General features: G+C 43.8%; 1 protein-coding gene across 2 annotated transcripts in view; it reads left to right on the forward strand.

The window, feature by feature from the left end:
• The first annotated feature begins 10,576 nt into the window (after window positions 1–10,576).
• The window catches only part of NTPCR (nucleoside-triphosphatase, cancer-related), a 36,709-nt gene continuing 23,735 nt past the window's right edge, over window positions 10,577–23,550 (forward strand). Inside the window, exons 1-3 of one of the 2 annotated variants that reach the window (XM_032608443.1) lie at window positions 10,577–10,763; window positions 16,661–16,823; window positions 17,316–17,412. In XM_032608443.1, the coding sequence (XP_032464334.1) occupies window positions 10,730–10,763; window positions 16,661–16,823; window positions 17,316–17,412 (294 nt within the window). In that variant the 5' untranslated portion in view covers window positions 10,577–10,729. Of the gene's footprint in view, window positions 10,764–16,660; window positions 16,824–17,315; window positions 17,417–23,550 lie in introns of both variants that reach the window. The other variant, XM_032608444.1, reaches the window with a different exon arrangement.

Genomic DNA, 23,550 nt, shown 5'->3' on the forward strand with positions numbered 1-23,550 from the left:
TGCTTAGGGCAGTGCTGGGCATACAGTAAACGCTCAATTTGTTAGCTGTCCTTGTCCTTAGGTTCCCTTAAAGACATGGGCACCCGGTTTGAGAAGCATGGTGGTAGAAAACTCTTCTAAAAGCACAAGGCTCCCCCAGGATCCAACAGCACCATGATGGTACCTGTAGAAGAATAAGATCAAGCTAGACACGGGCCATGTCTTCCTATAACACCCAGCGCTTGATCGCGTAAGCAGCGCTCACCATACAGCAGAGGAGGTTGAGTGATTCACAGGTGTTCATGTAAAATGGCACAGTGCTGGATCCTGGTGTGGATAGTCAAGAAGAGGTGAGACCAATATAAATAGACAAAATACATCCCACGGGAAGAGTGCTGTAGCTAAAAGTGTGATGTGCAAAATGATCACAGGTTTTTAATTTTATTTGTAACAATGTTATTTTAATTAAATATATAATTTATAAAAATTATAAATTATATAATCTGGGAGGCCAGATCTGAGTGATACATAAAAAGGAGAAGGGCTTCCCTGGTGGCACAGTGGTTGAGAGTCCGCCTGCCGATGCAGGGGACGTGGGTTCGTGCCCCGGTCCGGGAGGATCCCACATGCCGCGGAGCGGCTGGGCCCGTGAGCCATGGCCGCTGAGCCTGCGCGTCCGGAGAGCCTGTGCTCTGCGACGGGAGAGGCCACAGCAGTGAGAGGCCCGCGTACGGCAAAAAAAAAAAAAAAAAAAAAAAGGAGAAGAAAATATACCGTTTTCCACGTGAGAGGCCATCCTTTTCAATGCCTTACTTACATCAGTTTAACAAACTCATGCTTCCTGTCCTCTATTTTCTGGCTGATCCTTCGTCCCAGTCTACAGACCAGAGATTCAGCGAGGAATGAAGAAACTCCACCCTTTTGTAAAAGCCCGCAACCCTTAAAGTCACAGTGTGAGAAGATAAATCCTCACAGTCAAAATCATCCTTAAAATTCTATTTAGTCCTTTGCTCAAACAAGAGAGCTACAGGCGTCCAGGGGAAGTCTAGGTTCAACAATATTTAAAGGCAATTCTTTTCTTTAAAAGGGATCTAATCATTGGTAAATGGCTTCTAGAGTAGAAGAATGGGTAGTGCCTGCACCTTTCAATTCTGTCTCCACCACATTTAAGATTAAGTCATTTTATTATTATTTTATAATTTTTTACTGAATGACTCTCTTGTTGGTCCCCCATTGGTTATATGCACACAGGGGAGTGTTATGTGTGTACACGGGGTTGTTATATGCACACACGCGGTTGTTGTGTGTACACAGGGTTGTTATATGCACACACGGGGTTTGTTATATGTGTATACATGATTGTTATATGCACACACGGGGTTGTTATATGTGTATACACGGTTGTTATATGCATACATGGGGTTGTTATGTGCACACACAGGGATGTTAGGTGTGTATACAAGGGTTGTCATGTGCGTTGTTATGTGCATACACGGGGTTATCCCACTGCACCTTTGTTTCATTTGATGATCTCTCTCAGCTTAGTCTCTGAAGGATACAGATAGAAACTACCTACTCTCTGTGTGCTTTCCTACACAGCTACATGCTTTGACCTCCTGGAGGCAGCTTTTCCCCTTGCTCTAGATTTTTTTTTTTAATTTATCTATTTTATTTATTTACTTTTGGCTGTGTTGGGTCTTTGTTGCTGCACGCAGGCTTTCTCTAGTTGCAGCGAGCGGGGTCTAATCTTTGTTGCAGTGCACGGGCTTCTCATTGCGGTGGCTTCTCTTGTTACGGAGCACGGACTCTAGGTGCACGGGCTTCAGTAGTTGTGGCTCATGGGCTCAGTAGTTGTGGCTCGCAGGCTTAGTTGCTCTGAGGCATGTGGGACCTTCCGGGACCAGGGCTTGAATCCATGTCCCCTGCATTGGCAGGTGGATTCTTAACCACTGCACCACCAGGGAAGTCCCCCACCCCTTGCTTTAGATTTAACCAGAGTGTATTTGCATAATGATCTTTTGCTCATCTAACTTACATATGGCCATGGTGTGAGTCAGTACCTTTCACTTTGGCAGCAGTGGGCCCTGCCTGTGACCTCCTGTCTACCGAAAGCCCATAGCAGTCTGAATTGGTAAATCTGACTGCTGTCTAATACTCCTCCCACCTGCGATGTATAATCTTTGGTCTGTAAATGTTTCATTGATAATGATCTCAACATTTCCAATATGTCTATTTAATGCTTTGTTTAAATTCTAGCACAGCTAAGTGCCAGTGCCAACATTGACTATTTATCTGACAAAGGATTTGTATCAAGAATATATAAAGAGGGCTTCCCTGGTGGTGCAGTGGTTGGGAGTCCGCCTGCCGATGCAGGGAACACGGGTTCATGCCCCGGTCCGGGAGGATCCCGCGTGCCATGGAGCAGCTGGGCCCATGGGCCATGGCCACTGGGCCTGTGCGTCCGGAGCCTGTGCTCCATGGCGGGAGAGGCCACAGCAGTGAGAGGCCCAGGTACCAAAAAAAAAAAAAGAATATATAAAGAAGTACTAAAACTCAGTTGCAAGAAGACAGTCAAATAGAAAAACATGGGGAAAAAATTAAATAGACATTTCTCAGAAGAAGATATATGAATGGCCAATTAGCATGTGAAAGATGCTGAACATCATCAGTCATCAGGGAATGCAAATTAAAAACACAAGATTTCAGGACTTCACTGGTGGCGCAGTGGTTAAGACTGTGTGCTCCCAACGCAGGGAGCCCGGGTCCGATCCCTGGTCGGGGAACTAGGTCCCACATGCACACCACAGCTAAGAGTTCGTATGCCACAACTAAGGAGCCCACGTGACGCAACTAAGACCCAGCACAACTAACTAAATAAATAAATATTAAAAACAAACAACAAAAAACCCCACGAGATTTCATTTCACGGATAATATAAGTTTTTAAAGACCTGACAATACCAAGTGTTGGCAAGGATGTGGAGCAATTAGAAATTTTGTACGTTTCCAGTAGCGATGCAAAGTTTTACAACTGCATCGGCAGTTTCTTGCAAAGTTAACATACACCTATCACATGGCCCAGCCATTCCACTGCTAGGTGTATATACCCAAGAGCAATGAAAATATATATCCACACAACGATAGGTGCACAAATGTTTATCACAGCTTTTTTTTTTTTTTTTGCTAACAGCTTCAAATTAGCAACAGCTCAAATGTCCATCAACAGATGAACAAACTCCAGTATGCCCACACAACAGAACACTGCTCAGCAATAAAAAAGGAACGAAACAGGGCTTCCCTGGTGGTGCAGTGGTTGAGAGTCCGCCTGTCGATGCGGGGGACATGGGTTCGTGCCCCGGTCCGGGAGGATCCCACGTGCCGCGGAGCGGCTGGGCCCGTGAGCCATGGCCGCTGAGCCTGTGCGTCCGGAGCCTGTGCTCCGCAACGGGAGAGGCCACAACAGTGAGAGGCCCACGTACCACAAAAAAAAAAAAAAAAAAAAAAAAAGGAGCGAAACAGAATGAATAAAAATCTGCTGGAAATAAGTTAATTGAGCTATTTATTTCTGTACCTTGTGCAATGTCAGCCTCTGTTTCTTCTTCCTCTTTTTTTTCAAAGATTGATTGATTGATTGATTTAATTTATTTATTTATTTTTGTCCGTGTTGGGTCTTAGTTGCGGCACGCAGGATCTTCGTTGAGGCACGTGGGCTTCTCTCTAGTTGTGGCGTGCGGGTTTTCTCTCTCTAGTTGTGGCGTGCAGGCTCCAGGGCACATGGGCTCTGTAGTTTGCAATACACAGGCCCTCTAGTTGAGGCCTGCGAGCTCAGTAGTTGTGGTGCGGGCTTAGTTGCCCCATGGCATGTGGGATCTTAGTTCCCTGACCAGGGATGGAACCCGCATCCCCTGCATTGTAAGGCGGATTCTTTACCACTGGACCACCAGGGAAGTTCCCCTTCTTTCTCTTTTTGTTTTCTCTAGCTTTGCAGCTGAGTGTATATAGATGAGCCTATACAGAGTTTATATAGGTTGTAACTCATGGAATCAACAACATGAATATTATAAGTTAATAAACCCAAATACACACAAAAATACATACTACATAACATGCTAAGTAGGAAAAACTGAACTGTTTGCTTAAAGTCAGTGTATGGATTCTTTTTGTTTTTTTGCCCTAAGGGGTAGTGTTATTGATATCTGAAAAAACTAGGAATGATGAAATTCTTTATACTATGAGACACTTTTATATCTAAGTATATTACATGAAAAGAACAGTGACGCTCTTTGAAGGCTTTAGGACAACAGAGAAAAAGGAAAGCAGCCTAATGTTTTTCTCCCCTCTCTAAAAGGTTCCTTCTTCATAGAAGCATGTAGGAGTATGACATATTTTAGCACGTTAAGGTTCTAATCAGTACTCGGGTTTCAGGAACACCACCATTTAAGATTAGAAAATACATATAAAATAGTTGATAATGGTAACATTCAAGCTGATCTCAAAGAAGAACTGATCCAATTTTCAATGAGCAGAAGAGCTCTAAGTAGATCAGTATGTGTATGTATGGCAGTGGGATCTCTGGGATGGGGCAAAAGAGAACTATCTCAGGTGATGAAAATGTCCTCTCTCATGCATTTGTCAAAACTGATCGAAATGTGTGTATCCTTTATTTTTTTTAAGTGTCCATCTCAGTAGTGTGGTTATGTGGATTAAATGAGATGATGCCTATAGAACATTAAGCATAGAGCCCATGCATAATTGGTCTTATTTCTGAAGTAGTATTAGAAACTTCTGGTTTCAAAGTAGAAACTATAATGAACTAGAGAAAAACATGTATTGTAAAAGTTATCTGTCCATTTAAAACTTCTCCCCAAATCCCAAAGACTTGGTGTATTATCAAATCAAGTCTAAGAGCTTCAAGAGAAATGAATTAAGGGGAAGAAGGAAAATAGCTTCTCTTAAAGAGATAAGAAGAAAAGAAAGATTAATTTTCTTTCCAACTTAAAATAGTGTCTTTGTTTGTAGAATTAAACTACCAATTATTTGGAAGACCTAGTAGGCAGGCAAAATGTGCACATTCCAAGTTTGCAATTTAACAAAACATGTTTTAAATAAAGCAAGACAAGCATTAATTAAAAGCTTGTTTGTCTGTTTGTTTGTTTAAATTACAATAGGAGACCATGAAGTAGCTTAGTAAAGCCCTTCAGTTTTCAAAAACGAACTGCAGGCTTAAAGTTCATGAGTAGCTTAAAAGTAATTTATATCCATATCAACGTGCATAGATGCTTCGATACTCTGAAATCCAGAGACCATTGGAACAAATCAAACCTGGACCAGAGGAGAACTAAGTGAGCCTTTATAATGTGGAACGGTGAATCGGAGAGTGGTTATCTCATCCAAAAAGGACTCAGAGATTTAGAGCAAAAGTGCAGATTTTTGCCATATTCCTTGGTATAAAAACGGTTCTGAAAAGTTCTTTGAAATAAATTCATAGAGTTATTAATTTCTGAACCCTGTGCAAGGTCATCATGTGTTCCTTCCACCTCTTTTTTCTTTTCTGTAGGTTTTGTAGCTGGGTTTATACAACTGGGTCCCCCAGGATGCACCCAAGACCACCCCAGGGTCTGAGCCAACCAGGCCTTGGTATTTTGTTGTCTTGTCAACTAGTTCTGGGACAAAGCGTGCTGGGGATGAGCCCTGGGTGCCATCATGGGCAGTTGGTGTCCCCTAATCCAGCCAGGTGTTGACCTAAAACAAATAGACTGCCAGTTATTTCTCTAGCACAATTGGGTTTATTTGGAGATTTGCAAAGACTTAAATTGGGAGTCTGCAATCATGGTGAGCCATGTGCAAATCCCCCCACAAAAATGGAGGGGAGAACTCTTTTATAGCGGGGGAAAAGGAAGTTGGGATGAGAGTGGAGTAAACAAAGAGTCCATGTTTCATCATTGGCTGAGCGTTAATAGTCCCTCATTGGCTGAGTCCTTGCCATGAAAGGACTGTTGGGTTCCGCTATCAGCATAGGGCATGAGAGCGCCCCCTTCTGGTCTCCCAACTCTATTTAATTGAGGTTTCTATGTATTAACGTTTACAGAGGCCTGGGCTACTCGGAAAGGCTGAGCTCTTGCAAAGCACTGCAATACTCGTAGGCAATGAGACGGCGCTATACGTGGCAAGGGTCAATATGGCAATAGTGCTGAGCTGCAAGTTTAATATGTTGTGTGTGCAACAAAGCAAAGACTCATCTTTCCACTTACACAAAATGCAATGGTTTGTAGACCGGGCATCTGTACCATTTTGGACTTCTCCTATAGTAAGCTTTTATTAAATCACTGTTTCTTGATGCCTGGTTTTTAGACAGAGAAATATAGTGGTGAAATTACCAGAAATGACAGTGGGAACAGTTGTCATTGAACTAGACTCCCTGCATTCACTGGGGATTTTGGGATCCTGGGGTGTTGGTGTCAAGCAGAAACTTCGAGTCACAGATCAGGACATGTGGCAATGGAGAGCAGAGCCAAAGCTATTCAGTCATCAAATATGAAAAAGCATAACTCAACCAAGTAAATTGTGACGATCTAATTGACTTTATTGAACGATTCATGAACCAGGCATAATTCCATCTAGGAAGTAGAGGGCAGTTCCAGGGGGCCACAGAAAGGGAAAGGTTTTTAAAGTCATTTCCCTTTGGGGAAAGGAAGGGAATAAGATTAGGTGGCTTCCCTCATCTTCCTCTGGGGGATAGAAAGGGCCCATGTGACAGGTGACCTCATTGGTACTGACCAGAAAATTCCTGACTGGTTAAGACTACATTTCTAGGGGAGGTTGAAGCTTCAGTTAGGTTCAGTATTAAGCCCTGGTTCGGAGGTGTGGCCTGGCATAAATGGCTCTATTTTGGGCCTGTGGTTTTCGTTTTAACACAGACCATGCAGTAATTAGAATAGTCTGACCTGCAGTGTCTTTGGTGTTGGTCACGGTGCCCCTAGAAGTGAGAGTTGGGAACTACCTAAAGTCTTATCTTGTGTACATGGCAAAGCTCTACATCTGTTGGACAGAAGTGTGAGCTGAGTCACCATGAGAGACTGTTATAGCCTCTCAACCAGTTCCCAGACTTGAGTCATTCAAGTTCAGCCCAGGGCTGGGCCTTGAGGGCGGCAAGAAAGATCCCTAGAGTGCAATATCGGAGAAGGCACTACCTCCTAGATTATGAAAATGCAGGATCGCCCCCGCAGGACCTGAGAGCCTTTAATTCTGTGCAGGAGCCCCTTTCTTTCCTCACCCTGGCCCCAGCCAACAGAGGCCCTTGCCTGAAAGGGAGGCCAGGCCCTCCAGAGGAAGGATCAGGCTACACAGCAAATGCTTAGACTGTAAATCTTCCTCCAGAAGGCCCTGTGGCCACTTACCAGAGTGACTGTGTATTGAGGAAAGGTGAATAATCAGACTTCTCCAGGATTACAGGACACTGGCTGTAAACGGAAACAAATTTCTGGAGCCAAAACACCACTGTGCTCCACTTGCTAGGCAGAATGGGGGCTTATGAAGGGCAGGTGAGTACGTTTTTTTTTTCTTTTTAAATTTTTTTTTTTTTTTTTTATTGGCTGCGTTGGGTCTTTGTTGCTGTGCGCGGGCTTTCTCCAGTTGCGGCGAGCAGGGTCTACTCTTCGTTGAGGTGCACGGGCTTCTCATTGCGGTGGCTTCTCTTGTTGTGGAGCATGGGCTCCAGGCGTGCGGGATTCAGTAGTTGTGGCATGTGGGCTCAGTTGTTGTGGCTCGTGGGCTCTAGAGCGCAGGCTCAGTAGTTGTGGCACTCAGGCTTAGCTGCTCCACAGCATGTGGGATTTTCCCGGACCAGGGCTCGAACCTGTGTTCCCTGCACTGGCAGGCAGATTCTTAGCCACTGCGCCACCAGGGAAGCCCTATTCACCAGTGTTTTTGATTGTCTTAGTCTTTTCAGGACAGAAGCTATTCAAATGTACCTTCGATCCCTACTATATATCACAGTGCATAGTCTCTGCAATAAAACAGAGGAAGGAAAGAAGGGACGGAGGGAGGGAGGGAAGGGGGGTGAATATATTAAATAACCAGCTCTATTTACATCAGGTGTTGAATATTCATTAGATACAGCAATTTTTTTTTTTTTTGGTTCCTACACATCAGAGGCTGGTTCAAACCAGAACAATTGTCATTATTATTCTGCAAACAATAGATTCTCCACTGATGGGATCCGAGCAAAATGAATGAAAGTGAACCTGCACAAAACAAAGCTGTGCAGTGTTGGCGTTCCTGAGGAAATGACAAAGCCAAACAGAAGGTTTGCCCCTTTTCCCCGTGCCTCTCAGCTTGTCCTTGGCGGTTCACTCTCACAACCTTCCTCGTTTGCTCCCATCATTTGTTAGGAGGCTAAACGCCCTGTTTCTGCTAGTTCACCATTCTTCCTGGAATCTTGCAGTGACCCAACTCTCACCTGCTTGGTTTTCAACATTTACTGTGATCACAGCCACACTTTTCAAGAGCACACAGCACAGCCAATGGGTGTGCCAGGACTGCAGCCCAGGGCCAGGGACACGAACCACAGTCAGAGAGTCAGAAAGCTGTCCCCAATACCCAGTTCTCCCACTGCCCCTTACTATGAGCCAGAGCTTCTGCAAAGCTCCGTTTTCCCCATCCCTACACCAGGACATGGTGCCCACAAATGTACAGCATCTGGTCAAATGAGATGGGCTGTATATGAATATTCCCCAAACCCATAAACCTATACACGTGCAAGTGGGCACGCACACACGCACTATTGTTACTCCTAAGTGTATTTGTACAGTAATTTAAACTTGGGTTAAGTCCTGAGTACCAGAAAACAGAACCAAGAATATGGTTACTGGGGTTGTGAAAATATGTAAGAGGGGGAGAAGACAAATGTGAACGTGTTTTGCCAGCCTGGCATTCAGTCGCCCCTGTGGAAATAGCGCCTCAATTCCTCTTTGGGGAACATCCCTCCCTCAGGTCCCGACCCTGGGATTGAAAGGGGCGGATCCCCCAATGGAAAAAGAATATCCAACTTTGGAAGAATTTTCTTTTTGTTCTGAAACATCAGTCCTCTACATCTGGAGTCTAGATGTTCCTTGAGTTACCTAAACTGATGTCTGCTGGTAGCTACCAGAATTCCAGGCATAACATCAACACAAAATAATCCATCCTCTGGTGAGCCTTACAAACTGCTTCAGTGATGGAAATGTTACATACTTAGCATTTTTAAATTTTTTTTTTTTTTTTTTTTTTTTTTTGCGGTACGCGGGCCTCTCACTGTTGTGGCCTCTCCCGTTGCGGAGCACAGGCTCCGGACTCGCAGGCTCAGCGGCCATGGCTCACGGGCTCAGCCACTCCGTGGCATGTGGGATCTTCCCGGACCGGGGCATGAACCCGTGTCCCCTGCATCAGCAGACGGACTCTCAGCCACTGCGCCACCAGGGAAGCCCTAAAATAAATTTTTTTAAATAAAAAGAAGAGTGTACATATGACTGTGTACATTTTTCTTTCTTTTGGAAACGACTTCTTTGGGTTTACTTGGCTACATCAGCTGTTCTTCATTCCAGTTTGCATGGAGGTGAAAGAAATCTGGGTGGAAGGCCCAACCTTACCAGTGATGCAGCCTTATAAATGTTGCAGAAATGATGGTGACAGCTCGACTGTACAAATCTGCCTTTTAGATGATTCCTTTTCAAGCAGCAAGAAACAGAGGCCATCTGACTGGTGTATATCCAGGCTGGAGGGAGCCGTGGAGGTCCTGGATGGGCACACGCCAATTAAGTTGAGCACTCACTGAAATTGCTTTCTCTGAATGGAGAATGATCGATCAGGAGACAAACTGTACACATGTTAGACTGAAAGAGTTTACAGGCAACTCTGGCCCAAAGCCATTAACACTTCATTTCATGCGCTGAAACCCCTCACGTGGTGAAGTGAGGGGGGAAAGCCACTTAATGCTTTGCACAGGGAGATCCAACAGCTGGGTCTTGCGTTGGTTTACATTTATGGGATGGTGACAAGAGGGGAAAATTGGTCTTCATGTGCACGGTTGAAGATGGGCCTTTAGAAACTGCCGAGGAGTTTCAACAATAACAACAACAGCAAAAAAGCTCGAGATGCTCAGGGCTCGCCCAAGATCAATCACTCCGAATGTGTGGAGTTGGAGCCCAGGCATCAAGCACTTTTAACCAGTTGATTCTACTCTGCCGTCACGGCTGACAGCACTGGGTAAATAGTTCCAATCGGTAGTAAAGCCTCCTCCTTTGGGGAAGGCTTCCAGGGACCAACGCTCCTTCAGAAGGGCTGATCCCCGCAGCCCGGGGGAATTTCAGCTCGCAGGTCCCATCCCGGGGGCAGAGCTCGGGCAACGCGCACCACCTGGAGCAGGATTGGTTTAGTAACACGCTCTCACGCACATCTCCTCGCAAACACCCCACGTAAGTCCAACACCTAGGCTGGAATACAGGGACGCGCAGAAGACCGGACCACTACCCTCCCACCCTAGGCAGACGGACGCCGCTCGCGGGGACCGGGGCTGAGAGCGGAGGGCGCATGCGCGGGCCGAGGCTGAATGGGGAGAGCGCATGCGCGGCCGAGAGGGCGGTGCTTCCGGCTGGCGGAGGTGGGGACTGCGGCGTTGCGGGCTGACTCTGGGTCGCGACCCCGACCCCTGCCCCGTTCGGCGACTTCGACCCCGACCCCCACCCGGGCCGTGACCCCCACCCGGTCATACCCGTATGGCCCGGCACGTGTTCCTGACGGGACCCCCAGGTAACCCCGCCCGGGTCTGCGCCTCCGGGAGGCCGAGGGGTGGACGTGAGGGGTGCCCGGGCTGGGGGCGGTCCGGTGCTTTGGGCAAGGGGCTCCGGCCGGTGGCCTCTAAAATTCCCCATGTAAGTTACACGCTTGGTGGTTTGAAGCCTGCGTGTCTTTCCCGGAAAACGTGACTATGAGTCCATCAGATAAGTGAAATGAGGCCAATTACAGGAGAACAGGAACCAGCTTGTGATGGGGTCGCCCCCGGGCTTCGGTCTTAAATAGCAGGGGCGGCGGCAGCAGTAATAACTCCCGCAGTTGTGAAGTTGTGATGGACACGAAAGGTATTTCAGGATCTCAGCCACCACCGCGGTGGAATCGAAGGTGTCTGGTTTCTGTCGATAGTTACACGTGCTCCTGCCCTGCACTCGTCATGAAAGGAAGAGCGAGATTTCAGTTGCAGGGTAGTGAAACTAAACATGCAGCCGTGTTCCCCATCCACGTTCACCGACCCACTGAATTCCCTCCATGAGTGAGGCCGCAGGTTAAGAGCGAGCCTTGGTACCTACAGGGCACCGCCCACCCAGAGCCTGCGTCTGCGTCTGTCTTCTCTAATGCAGATCCCTCAGCCCTCGGGCTGTGAAGGTCTCACCTTTGAAAGGAGATCGTGTGCTTTCAAATGAGAGTCTAGGGGAGGACATAGATGCCTTTTAAGCCAAGATGCCGCACGTGGATAACTCATTATTGAAAGAAGAGGCAGAAAAGTTGTAGCAGCATCAGATACATTAAGGGGGCAAAAAAAAAAAAAGATGGGCCTAAGCAGAAAGTGATTTCTTCAGCTTCTTTGCAGTTTTCAGGTTAGCTGTGGGTTCAGATATCAGCCATTGTTACCCTGGGCCTGAAATTCTCTTTCACTTTATCTTAATGATCATCGTTTTTAGCCTCCAGGAGCAAAGGCTAACTTAATATTGCAGATTCTGGGATTTTATTCTTACCAGGCAGTGGGGGAGTGCTGAGGAGGAAGGTGTTATGAGAAATTTCTGATACCCAGAGGTAAAAGACCATCTTCTGAAAGTTGATTTGTCAGTCCTTTATTTGAAACTTGGAATGCAGTTTTCTCAGCAGGCTGGCCCCAAGACATCTATGTGTTTCATAACAGAGGTGGCTTGTTATTGTGATCGTACCTGGCTGTGTCCTGGAGGTGGGTGGGGACAGAGGCTCGCCTGGCCAATACTGGTTCTTCTTTTTGTTTCCTTCTTCATAAAAGTTTTATGTACATACACATAATTGGAAGACTCATTCCTACAGTATAGCTCTCTTAAGCCTGTCCTCAAACCCACTCACCTTCTCTTCCTCCTAATCTTCCTAACGCAGTTATCCTGTAATTTTAATTAGCTCAGTGGTCAGTGTTTACAGTATTATTAGCAAAAGCTAATCACAGAAGAGCCTTGGAGTAATCTATCATTTCTTTTCCCTTTGTGAACAATTTTTTTTTCTCTTTGGAGTTGTTGTCTAATGTTGTTTTTTCATTGACTTAGTTCCTTTCTCTCACCAACCCAATCCCAAACTCTGCCAACTGTCTAAATCTCTACGTGTTCACAAATGTAAAATTGATAGCTAGTCGGAAGCAGCCACATAGCACAGGGAGATCAGCTTGGTGCTTTGTGACCACCTAGAGGGGTAGGATAGGGAGGGTGGGAGAGAGGCTCAAGAGGGAGGGGATATGGGGATATATGTATGCATAAGGCTCGTTCACTTTGTTGTACAACAGAAACTAACACAGCATTGTGAAGCGATTATACTCCAGTAAAGTTGTATAAAAAATAAATAAATATAAATCAATCAATCAATCTCTACATGTTCAGACCATCGGGTAAGGTATCTTCTCAAAGAGGTCACTTTTTGTTGTCTACACTGTCAGGGCCTCACCCATGTGTCTTTGGCACTTAGCATTTTTTCCAGCTTCCAACTATAGAGCCTCTGACCCATCCTGGAGGGCTTTCTCTGGTCCCTGGAGCCCACTCTGCCTGCACAGGGCAGGCCTGAGGGCCAGGGAATGCCTTCCCCCAGGAGCAGCCTTGACCCATGATAGACGGAAGTGAGCAGGTAAACTCCTTACTTCCTCACCCCTCAGACAGGAGAACTCGGAGCCTTGGGTCCAAAACTGTGTCCTAGGATTTCCCAGTGGGATTAAGCTACCCACAGTGGTAACTTACTTGATACTGTGATTATCTTCCTCCCAGCATGTCGTCTTGGGGTGTTGCTTCCCAAATTAAACTGCCTGTATTGGAGTCTTTATTTCAGGGTCAGATTTATGGGAGAACCAGAACCAAAATAATTCTGGAGCTTTCTGACCTGTTCTTGTCTGTGCATTTTGTGGACCTTTCAGTTTGGGGTCTCCTTCTCACACAGGCCACTTCTTAGCCAGTGTAGACAACACTAGGGTAGTAGCTTAATTAACGGAGGTGAAAAATTCACCGGAAGATTTCTAGAGCCGAAGAGGAAGAAAGGGACTTGAACCCAATGCCTCCTCTTGCTTTATAATGTTCTCCCTAACAGATTGGACCCACAATGTCCCCTTTTGTTACAGCTGTTCCATTTTGTATTTTGCATAATGTAAATAGCTTTGTTTTTTCTTAAATTAATAGTAATAACCACTCACTATAAGACCAAAAAAAAAAAAACAATGAAATCAAGAAAAATTTTAAAGAAGTGAAAATCACATGGGTTTCCAACATACAGAAATAAATGCTGTAAACCTTTCTGTGTTCTCAACATTTTCTTCAATAAACATATGCATACTTCACTTTTTTTTTAAATTGAGGTATAGTTGATTTACAATATTATATAAGTTTCAGGTGTACAACATAGTTATTCACAGTTTTTAAAGATTATACTCCATTTATAGTTATTATAAAATATTGGCTATATTCTCTGTGCTGTACAGTGTATCCTTGCAGGTTATTTATTTTATACATAGTAGTTTTTACCTGTTTATTCCCTGTCTTGCCCCTCCTACCTTCCCTCTCCCCACTGGTAACCACTAGTTTGTTCTTTATATTTTTCTTTTTTGTTATATTCACTAGTTTGTTTTATTTTTTAGATTCCATATGTAAGTGATAACATACAGTATTTGTTTTTCTCTGACTTATTTCAGTAAGCATAATACCCTTTGGGTCCATCCATGTTGCTGCAAATGGCAAAATTTCATTCTTTTTAATGACTGAGTAATATTCCATTGTTTATATGTACCACATCTTCTTTATCCATTCATCTGTTGATGGAAATTTCCATATCTCGGCTATTATAAATAATTCTGCTATGAACATTGGGGTACATTTATCTTTTCAAATTAGTGTTTTTGTTTTCTTTGGGTATATACCCAGGAGTGGAATTGCTGGATAATATGGTAGTTCTGTTTTTAGTTTTTTGAGGAACCTCCATACTGTTTTCCACAGTGGCTATACCAATTTACATTCACATCAATAGTGGACAAGGGTTCCCTTTTCTCTACATCCTCACCAACATTTTTTATTTGTGGCCTTTAAAAAATATAATGGGGCTTCCCTGGTGGCGCAGTGGTTGAGAGTCCGCCTGCCGATGCAGGGGACACAGGTTCGTGCCCTGGTCCGGGAAGATCCCACATGCCACAGAGCTGCTGTGCCCATGAGCCATGGCCGCTGAGCCTGCGCATCCGGAGCCTGTGCTCCGCAACGGAAGAGGCCACAACAGTGAGAGGCCTGCCTACCCCAAAAAAAAAAAAAAAAAAAAAAAATATACATATATATATATATATATATATATATATACATATATAATAGAATACTACTATGTGTGTCTGCTGTTTCTTTTTTATTTTTTTAAAATTTATTTATTTTATTTTATTTATTTTATTGTTTCTGGCTGCACTGAGTCTTCGTTGCTGCACAGGCTTTCTCTAGTTGCGGCGAACGGGGGCTACTCCTCGTTGCGGTGCACGGGCTTCTCATTGCGGTGGCTTCTCTTGTTGCGGAGCACAGGCCCTAGAGCTTGCGGGCTTCAGTAGTTGTGGCACACGGGCTCAGTAGTTGTGGCTCGCGGGCTTAGTTGCTCCGTGGCATGTGGGATCTTCCCGGACCAGGGCTCGAACCCGTGTCCCCTGCATTGGCAGGCGGATTCTCAACCACTGTGCCACCAAGGAAGCCCTGTCTGCTGCTTCTTAACCTGCTTCTTCTCCATATATTATTTTCATACACTGTGTTCTGTTTTCCATGCTAACCAGTAAACTGTTTCCATAGGTAAAGAGTATTCTCTTTAATAATGGCTACATGAGATTCCTGTGTGTTTGTTTCATTACACATATGATACCATAATTTAACAGTCAGCATTATAGATCACCATTAAATTGTTTCTGTGTTTTGCACAATTATGAAGAATGCTGACGTGAACATCCGGTTCCTTGTATCTCTGTACCGTTGTCAGATTCATTGCTGAGGATGAATTCCTAGCTGTGGCATTGCTGTGTATTGTGGTAGAAATGGCCCTTCGGGAAAGTCCCAGCTTACACATCCCCCAAGGCCGCTTGCCTGCGTTAAACAGATTCTTCAGCGACTCCTACAGCGGCAGTTACCAAAGGACAGAGCTGGGGTCACGACCGTGCGTAGTTCTTTCCTAGTCACGGGAGCGTGGGCTGCTGCTCGTGTTCCAGAAGGCCACATGCCGTTGTTTGCTAGTGTGAAGTTTGGAGGAGAGATGCTTTAAATGACAGATTGTATTTTATTTCAAGGAAGGTTAAAAGGCCCGTTGGGGATCCCTGATGGCTCTGGGCAGCCATAGAAATAATATGATTTGCAACCCTGTTGTATTTCAGAATAGCTCTGTTACAGACCTTTTTGTGCCCCTTTTTTGGTGATCTGATGCCTTTGACTTTAATCTGTATGGGAGCAAGTCTCCTATAAACAAAGTCATGGTGGCAGACGAAGGCCCCTGTTAAAATGTATGGTCCTTCCCAGGTGTGTAACCGTGGCCAAGTTACCTAACCTCTCTGTGCCTCAGTTTCTTCATCTGTAAAATAGGGACAAGGATGGTAACTGCTTCAGAGGGTGGTTGTGAGAATTTAACCAACAAAATGCTTGCGAGGCATGCGAGACCAGGGCCTGGCTCCACGGTGTCAGTGATTAGTATCGTCATGTTACTTGTAAACACCCAAGAGTTAATCAGAGTAGTCCAGGGGCCAGGCCGGAAGGAAAGGAAGGGGTCCTGGGTGTGGAGGATGGGCAGGTGCAAGTGCACAGCCTATAATCTGGGAAGGGGTTGTGGGCAAGCAGAAGGAATGCTTAGTAACACTCCAAGGGGTGGCCACCCTGATGGGATTGCTCTTGTGGAAAAAGTTGAAAAACTGCCATTTCTAGTGGTGTTTGTGGTATTTAAGAGTCCTGCTTTCGGGACACATACAATGTAAGTTTATGGAGGACTGAAGTGAGGTTCCCACTGTTAAATGTTGGTCCAGAGTGTCTTAAAATCCTAACTTAAAGCGTGCAGCCTTTGACCGAAGCTTGACCAGCTTTACTTTCTAGGGGAAAAAGTTTACTCCCCCAAGGAGAGTAAACCTAGGAGAAAGTAGAAGCTTGTCTCCTAGGATGTAAATTGCACTTGAGATTTTTATCAGCAAACCACTCACCTGGTTCTTGGATGGTGTATGTGACAAAACCAATACTGTTTCAGAATTTAAAAATAAACTTCAAGATACCATTCATATTTTTATTATGCTTGTTTCTACTTGAAATTCAAGAGTTCTAACACCTGGAGCAGTCAAAATTAAGTGACATTAACATTCATAAAATCCACTTGCAGCCTGTTTGTCTCCTCCTGGTGATTCCTGTGCTCCAGCAAAGCAGTGGTTCCTAATGGGCTTTTTTTTTTTTTTTTTTTAGGGGTTGGAAAAACAACGTTGATCCAGAAAGCCAGTGAAGTTTTAAAGTCCTCTGGCGTGCCTGTCGAGGGGTTTTATACAGAAGAAGTCAGACAGGGAGGAAGAAGAATAGGGTTCGATGTTGTCACGTTGTCTGGCGCCCGCGGACCTTTATCCAGGATTGGGTACTGCAGCTTCATTTCCATGGTGTTTTATTCTCCCTGGGCCCAGGGCTGAGCCAGGTGATCTCTTCTATCTTGAAGAATCCTGAGCCTTTACGGATTTCTTGGAAAAAGAAAACAGAGGTTGAAATCATCACATAAAAAACAAAGTTGAAAATATCGTATTCCACTTAGAACGTCCTCCACTGAGTAGTAAGCTCTTCTCACTTGGTACTTCGTAGCCCTGTTTCTCATGTCACTCTTCTAAGATAGGTGACGGGCCAGCTCCCCGAAGGCAGCTGCCGGGCCATGGGTGGTGGTGTGCCCACCGGTGTGAGCCCTGCGCTCAGGAAAGGATGTGGAATCAGGTCAGCTTTGCTCACTGCCACTTTCTGTTTGGGTGATTTTTAAGGATGGTTTAGCACACGCAGAAGGCCAGAGGCTCAGTGGAGTAGCTAAAACCCAGAAATCAGTAGAGGGGTCTTTCGATAAAGGATGTACTATCTTTTCTTTCAGGTCAGAGCTTCCGCCTGGAAAGCGTGAGTGCTGTGTTGGGCAGTATGTGGTGGATCTGACTTCCTTCGAGCAGCTGGTGCTTCCTGTCCTGAGGAACGTGAGTGCGTGTTTCTGGTTTTTGAGCCCGTCTGTTCTCCGTGCCTTGTGGGAATTGCTGGCTTTCGCTCTTACAGAGAGGCCAGTTTTGCATTTACAGCTTAAAAGTCTTCAACTGATTGAGCCTTAGTAAGGATATGCCACATAATTTACTGTCACTCCGAACTACAAGTAAACTCCTTGTTACAGAAATTCAGCATATGTAAGTATTTTACACTGGGAGGGCTCTGATGCCTAGCTACCATGGTCCCCAAAGATAAGTCTTTCCTCTGCTTTCCCCTTGTGTATATCTTAACCCTATTGTCACAGCACAGCACATAAACATTTAGGAAGGTAAAATGTCATATGAATATAATGGTAAGCACGTAACACATTATATCACTGTATTACCTGTATTTTTTTAAACAGCTTTATTGAGATGTAATTCACATGCCGTACAGTTCACCCATTTATAATGTACAGTTCATTTTTTTCTCAGGTATTCATGGGATTGTGCAATCAATTAACACAGCCTAATTTTAGAACATTTTTGTCATCCCGAAAAGAGACCCCATACCCATGAAGCAGTCTCCATTCCTGTGTATCCCCAGCCCCTGGCAAGCACTACCCTGCTTCTTTGTCTGTAGATTTGAGTATTCTGGAGATTTCCTAGAAAGGAAATGATACAATATGTGGTCTTTTTGTGACTAGCTTATTTCACTTGGCATAATATTTACAGGGTTTATCCACATCACAGTGCATATCAGTGCTTCGTTCCTTTTTACGGCTGTGTAATATTCCATTATATGGATATACCATATTTTATTTATCTATTCTTCAGCTGGTGAACATTTGGATACGTTTCTACTTTTGGGGTATTATGAATAATGCTGCCCTGAACAATTGTGTCCAAGTTTTTGGGTAGACATCTGTTTTTAGGTCTCTTGAGTATATACCTACGAGTAGAAATGCTGGGTCATGAGGTAGTTCTATACTTTTTGGGAAATTACTAGAGCGTTTTCCAAACTAGCTGTGCTGTTTTACATTCCTGCCAGCAATGGATGATGGTTTCAGTTTCTCCACATCCTTGCTAATTGTTACTGTCTTTGTAACTGTACCCCTTCTAGTAGGTTTGAAGCGTTGTCACACTGTGTTTTCATTTGCATTTCCCTATTGACCTACTGATGTTGAGCATCTTGTCGTGTACTTATTGGCCATCTGGATATGATATGCAGGTATACAGTTGGCTCTCCGTATCCATGGGTTCCATGGATACGGAGGACCATTGTGCCATTTTATCTGAGGGACTTGAGCATCCGCGGATTTGGTGTGTGGGGGAGGACCCTGGAACCAGTGCCCTGCGGATACCCAGGGACGACTGTATTCATCAACTCTGTAGTTGTCTTTACTTTCTTGATGTGATGACACAAATGTTTTTATTTATTTATTTATTTTTAATTTTTTTGGCTGCATGGCGCAGCATGCAAAACTTCCCCAATCAGGGATTGAACCCGTGCCCCCTGCAGTAGAAGTACAGAGTCTTAACCACTGGACCACCAGGAAAAGCCACAAATGTTCTTATTTTTGAAAAGTCCAGTGTATCTATTTTTCTTATGTTGTTTGTGCTTTTGGTACTTTACCAAAGAAGGCTTTACTAACACAGTTTCAGGAAGATTAACTCCCATGTGTTCTTCCAAGAGTTATAGTTTTACTAATGCATTTAGGCCTGTGGTCTGTTCTGAATTGATTTTTGTATATGTTGTAAGGTGTGGATCGAAAGTCATTCTTTTGCATATAAATATCCAGTTGTTTCAGAACCATTTGTTGACAAGACTATTCTTTTTCCATTTAATTGTCTTGGCACTCTTTTAGAAATCAATTGACCATGAGTATAAGGATTGATTTTAGATTTTCAATTCTATTCTGTTTATCCTCATGTCAGTTCCACCTATTCTTATATCAGAAGCACACTGTTTGATTACTGAAGCTAGAATTTTGATAGAGATTGTATTGAATCTATAAATCAATTTGGGGAGTATTGCTATCTTAACAATATTAAATCTTTAGATCCATGAACATGAATGACATGTCTTTTTATTTACTTAGAGTGTCTTTAATTTCATTCAGCCATGTTGTTTTGTAGTTTCCAGCATATAAGTCTTATGCTTCTTTTTAAAAAATGTATACCTTATTATTTTATACTTTTTGATGCTATTGTAAATGGAATTATTTTCCTAATTTTATTTTTTGGAATGTTCATTACTAGTGTACAGAAATACTGTTGATTTTTGTGTATAGACCTTGTATCCTGCAACCTTGTCAAACTAATAGTTCTTTAATGAATTCCTTAGAATTTTCTAGTTACAAAATGATATCTGCAAACGGGGATAATTTTACTTTTTCCTGTCCACTTTGGATGCCTTTTATTTTGTTTTTTTTTCTTAACTGCCTCAGCCAGAAGCTCAGGTCAGTGATGAATAGAAGCGTCACAAGTGGACCTCCTGGTCTTGTTCCTGATCTCAGGAAGAATGCTCTCATTCCCCCGCCGTCAAGTATGATGTTAGGGGTAGGTTGTTTGTGGATGGCTAACACCAGGTTGAGGAGGTACCTTTCTGTTTCTAGCTTGTGGTTCAACATTTGTTTTTTAAAGTGAAGAAGTGTTGGGTTTTGTCAGATCCTTTTTCTGCATTTATAGTGGTGATTATGTGATTTTTATCCTATATTATATTAATATAGTATATTACATTCGTATTTGGATGTTAAACCTACTTTGTTTTCTTGAAATAAATCCCTCTTGGTCATGGCATATGTATATTTCTTTTATATGTTGCCAGATTCTATTCGCTAGTATTTTGTTGAGGATTTCTGCATCTACATTCATAAGGGATGTGGACCGTAGCTCTCTTTTCTTGTAGTATCTTTGTCTAATTTTGATATCAGGGTAATTGTGGTCTTGTAGAATGAGCTAGGCAGTATTCCTTCCTCTTCTAATTTTTGGAAGAGTTTGTAAAAGACTGGTATTAATTTTTCTTGGAATGTTTGATAGAATTCACCAGTGAAACCATGTGGGCCTGGGTTTTTCTTCATAGGAAGCTTTTAAATTATGAATTCAATTTCTTTTCTTGTTATAGGTCTGCTGATTTTTTTATTTCACGTTGAATCAGTTATGGTAATTTGTGTCTTTTAGTAATTTATTGGACCGTGTCATTAGATAGTAAGTTATCTAATTCGTTGGCATACGGTTGTTTATATATTCCTCTGTAATCCTTTTTATTTTGTAAGGTCTGTGGTATTTTCCCTTCTTTCATGCATTTTAATTATTTAAGTCCTCTCTTTATGGACTTCAGTAATAGTTAAAGGTTTGTCAATTTAGTTGCTCTTTTCAAAGAACCAACTTTTGGTTTTGTTGACTATGTATTACTTGTTTTTTGCATTCATTCATCAAATATTTATCAAATCCCAGATATACAGTCAGGAATAAAACATGTTTTCTACTCTCCCAAAACTCTCATTCTAGTGGGAAATGTAGACATTAAACAAATAAATGTATAATTGTCATAAATGCTGCCAAGAAGAAAAGCAGGGTGCTGTGAGAGAAGAAGGAGGAACTGACTTTAGATCTGGTGACCAGGAAAGAGCTCTGAGGAGGTGACATTTGGATGAAATGAAAAGATCAGAGGGCACCATCCCTTCCGGGAGGGAATCCTGGGGTGTTGTATGGGGGTGACTGGGAGAACGTCACGGATGATAGAAGCAGAGACACCGAGGCCGGGGGCCCTGGGCAGGAGCAGATGGGGGAGGTACGGTGGGTGAGCCGGGTAGAGTCACATGTTGCAGGGTTTTGTGGTGCATATTAAGGAATATGGGTTTTATATCATCTGTTATAGACTCACACCATTGATTTATAATACTGTCGTGAAAATTGAAGAGTATGGACCTGTCTCAAGAGGCAATTCTTTATCAACTTTGCGGCAGTCTCCGTCGTACCAGCAGTCGAGTCCAAGGTCCTCCCCGGGGCCCGGAAGGCCAGCTCTGTCCGGGCCTCCTGCCCTCCGTCCTCCCCATCTCCCGCCTGCCGGCTCAGCCTGTTCCCCTCGTGCCCGGCCCCCAGCCTTCCGCCCTTGGCACCGCTGTTTCTGTGGTTGGCAGGCTCCTCATATCTTGGCCTCTCTGCTCATTCAGGGCTCAGCTAAAAGGGGCGGTGAGGGCTTTGGCAGGTGCCAAAGCTTTGGCTGCTGGAAAGGTCAGGTTTGCCTGCTGAGGGCAGCTTCTGACTCCCGGGGCCGGCGGGATGTTGCACTGTGTTGGTAGCGGCTGCTGCCCCTCCAAGCACCTGCTCCTTGGCTTCGCCCCCCTCGCCTGCTCCCCTCACCTTTCTTCCTGATTTCTTCCTCTAGGAACTTTCGTTCCCTGCACTGGGGACTCTTGTGCCTGTTGTATTGCACGGAAACATGGTATTTTCCTCTCTAGCTCTTTTCCCATCAATTACCTACCTCTCTACCTAAATGTTCAAGAAGCAAGTGAAATGCTTCAAATGAAATTCCAGATGATGACTCTGGCTTTGGGTACTGGGTCCATATAAAGAGTTGATTTTTACTTACCTTGCTTAGAGCAGACAATCCTAGGAGAGCAGTGTGCACACACGGCCTTGACGTCTACCTGCAGGATTATATAAGAAATCGTGTACTGACCGGAATAAGAACTAGAATCTCTTTTTTTTTTTAGTTAAGAAAGAAAGAAAAGCAGACTCTTCCAATATTTTATACTTTGATTACCAAACCCAGACTTTCAACATTCTAGGTAGGAAAATTTCCCAGGCTGCACAGGTTCCTATCCATGGGTTTCTTTTCTGAAGCAGAATTTTTTCTCCCATCTCATGTATTTTACTGGGGACAAAGAAAGGAAAAGGAATTAGTGTTTTGCCTTTATACTTAAAAAAGAAAGAAAGAAAGAAAAGAAACAAAGTTTAAGTAACTAGGCAACAAAAATAGGATATTATAGAGAGACAGGTTTTATTATTGGCAATTGGAATGACCAACTAAAGTAAGCTGAAAGTCTTAGAAACCACATTTAGGCCGGTGACAGCCTTTATTTTTTTGTTGTTTTTTTTTATTTTTTATTGAAATATAGTTGCGTTACAATGTTGCATTAATTTCTGCTGTACAGCAAAGTGACACCATTATACACATATATACATTCTTTTTTACATTGTTTTCCGTTATGTTTTATCCCAGGTTATTGAATATAGTTCCCTGTTTTGTATAGTAGGACCTTGTTGTTTATCCATCCTTTATGTAATAGTTTACATCTGTTAACCCCAAACTCCCGATTCTTCCCTCCCCCCCCCCTTCCCCCTTGGCAACCACAAGTCTGTTCTGTGTGTCTGTGAGTCTGTTTCTGTTGTGTAAGCTAAGTTCATTTGTGCCATATTTTAGATTCCACATATAAGTGATATCATATGGTATCTGTCTTTCTGACTCACTTCACTTAGTGTGATAATCGCTAGGTCCATCCATGTTGCGGCAAGTGGCATTATTTCGTTCTTTTTTTATGGCTGAGTAATATTCCACTGTGTATATGTACCACATCTTCTTTATCCATTCATCTGTCAGTGGACATTCAGGTTGTTTCCATGTCTTGGCTATTGTAAATAGTGCTGCTATGAACATAGGGGTGCATGTATCTTTTTTTATTTTTTATTTTTTTGCAGTACGCAGGCCTCTCACTGTTGTGGCCTCTCCCGTTGCAGAGCACAGGCTCCAGACGCGCAAGCTCACCGGCCATGGCTCGTGGGCCCAGCCGCTCCATGGCATGTGGGATCTTCCCGGACTGGGGCACGAACCTGTGTCCCCTGCATCGGCAGGCGGACTCTCAACCACTGCGCCACCAGGGAAGCCCCACATGTATCTTTTTGAATTATAGTTTTGTCCAGATATATGCCCAGGAGTGGGATTGCTGGATCATACATTAACTCTATTTTTAGTTTGTTTCTTAAAAGGAACAGACTGCCCTTAAATATAATAGTGTTTATTTATTTTTACTTGTTGACAGTTTGCTTTATTTATTTATTTATGGCTGTGCTGGGTCTTCGTTTCTGTGCGAGGGCTTTCTCTAGTTGTGGCAAGCGGGGGCCACTCTTCATCGTGGTGCGTGGGCCTCT

This window comes from Phocoena sinus, chromosome 16 (genome assembly GCF_008692025.1).
Source record: "Phocoena sinus isolate mPhoSin1 chromosome 16, mPhoSin1.pri, whole genome shotgun sequence".
Classification (NCBI taxonomy): domain Eukaryota; kingdom Metazoa; phylum Chordata; class Mammalia; order Artiodactyla; family Phocoenidae; genus Phocoena; species Phocoena sinus.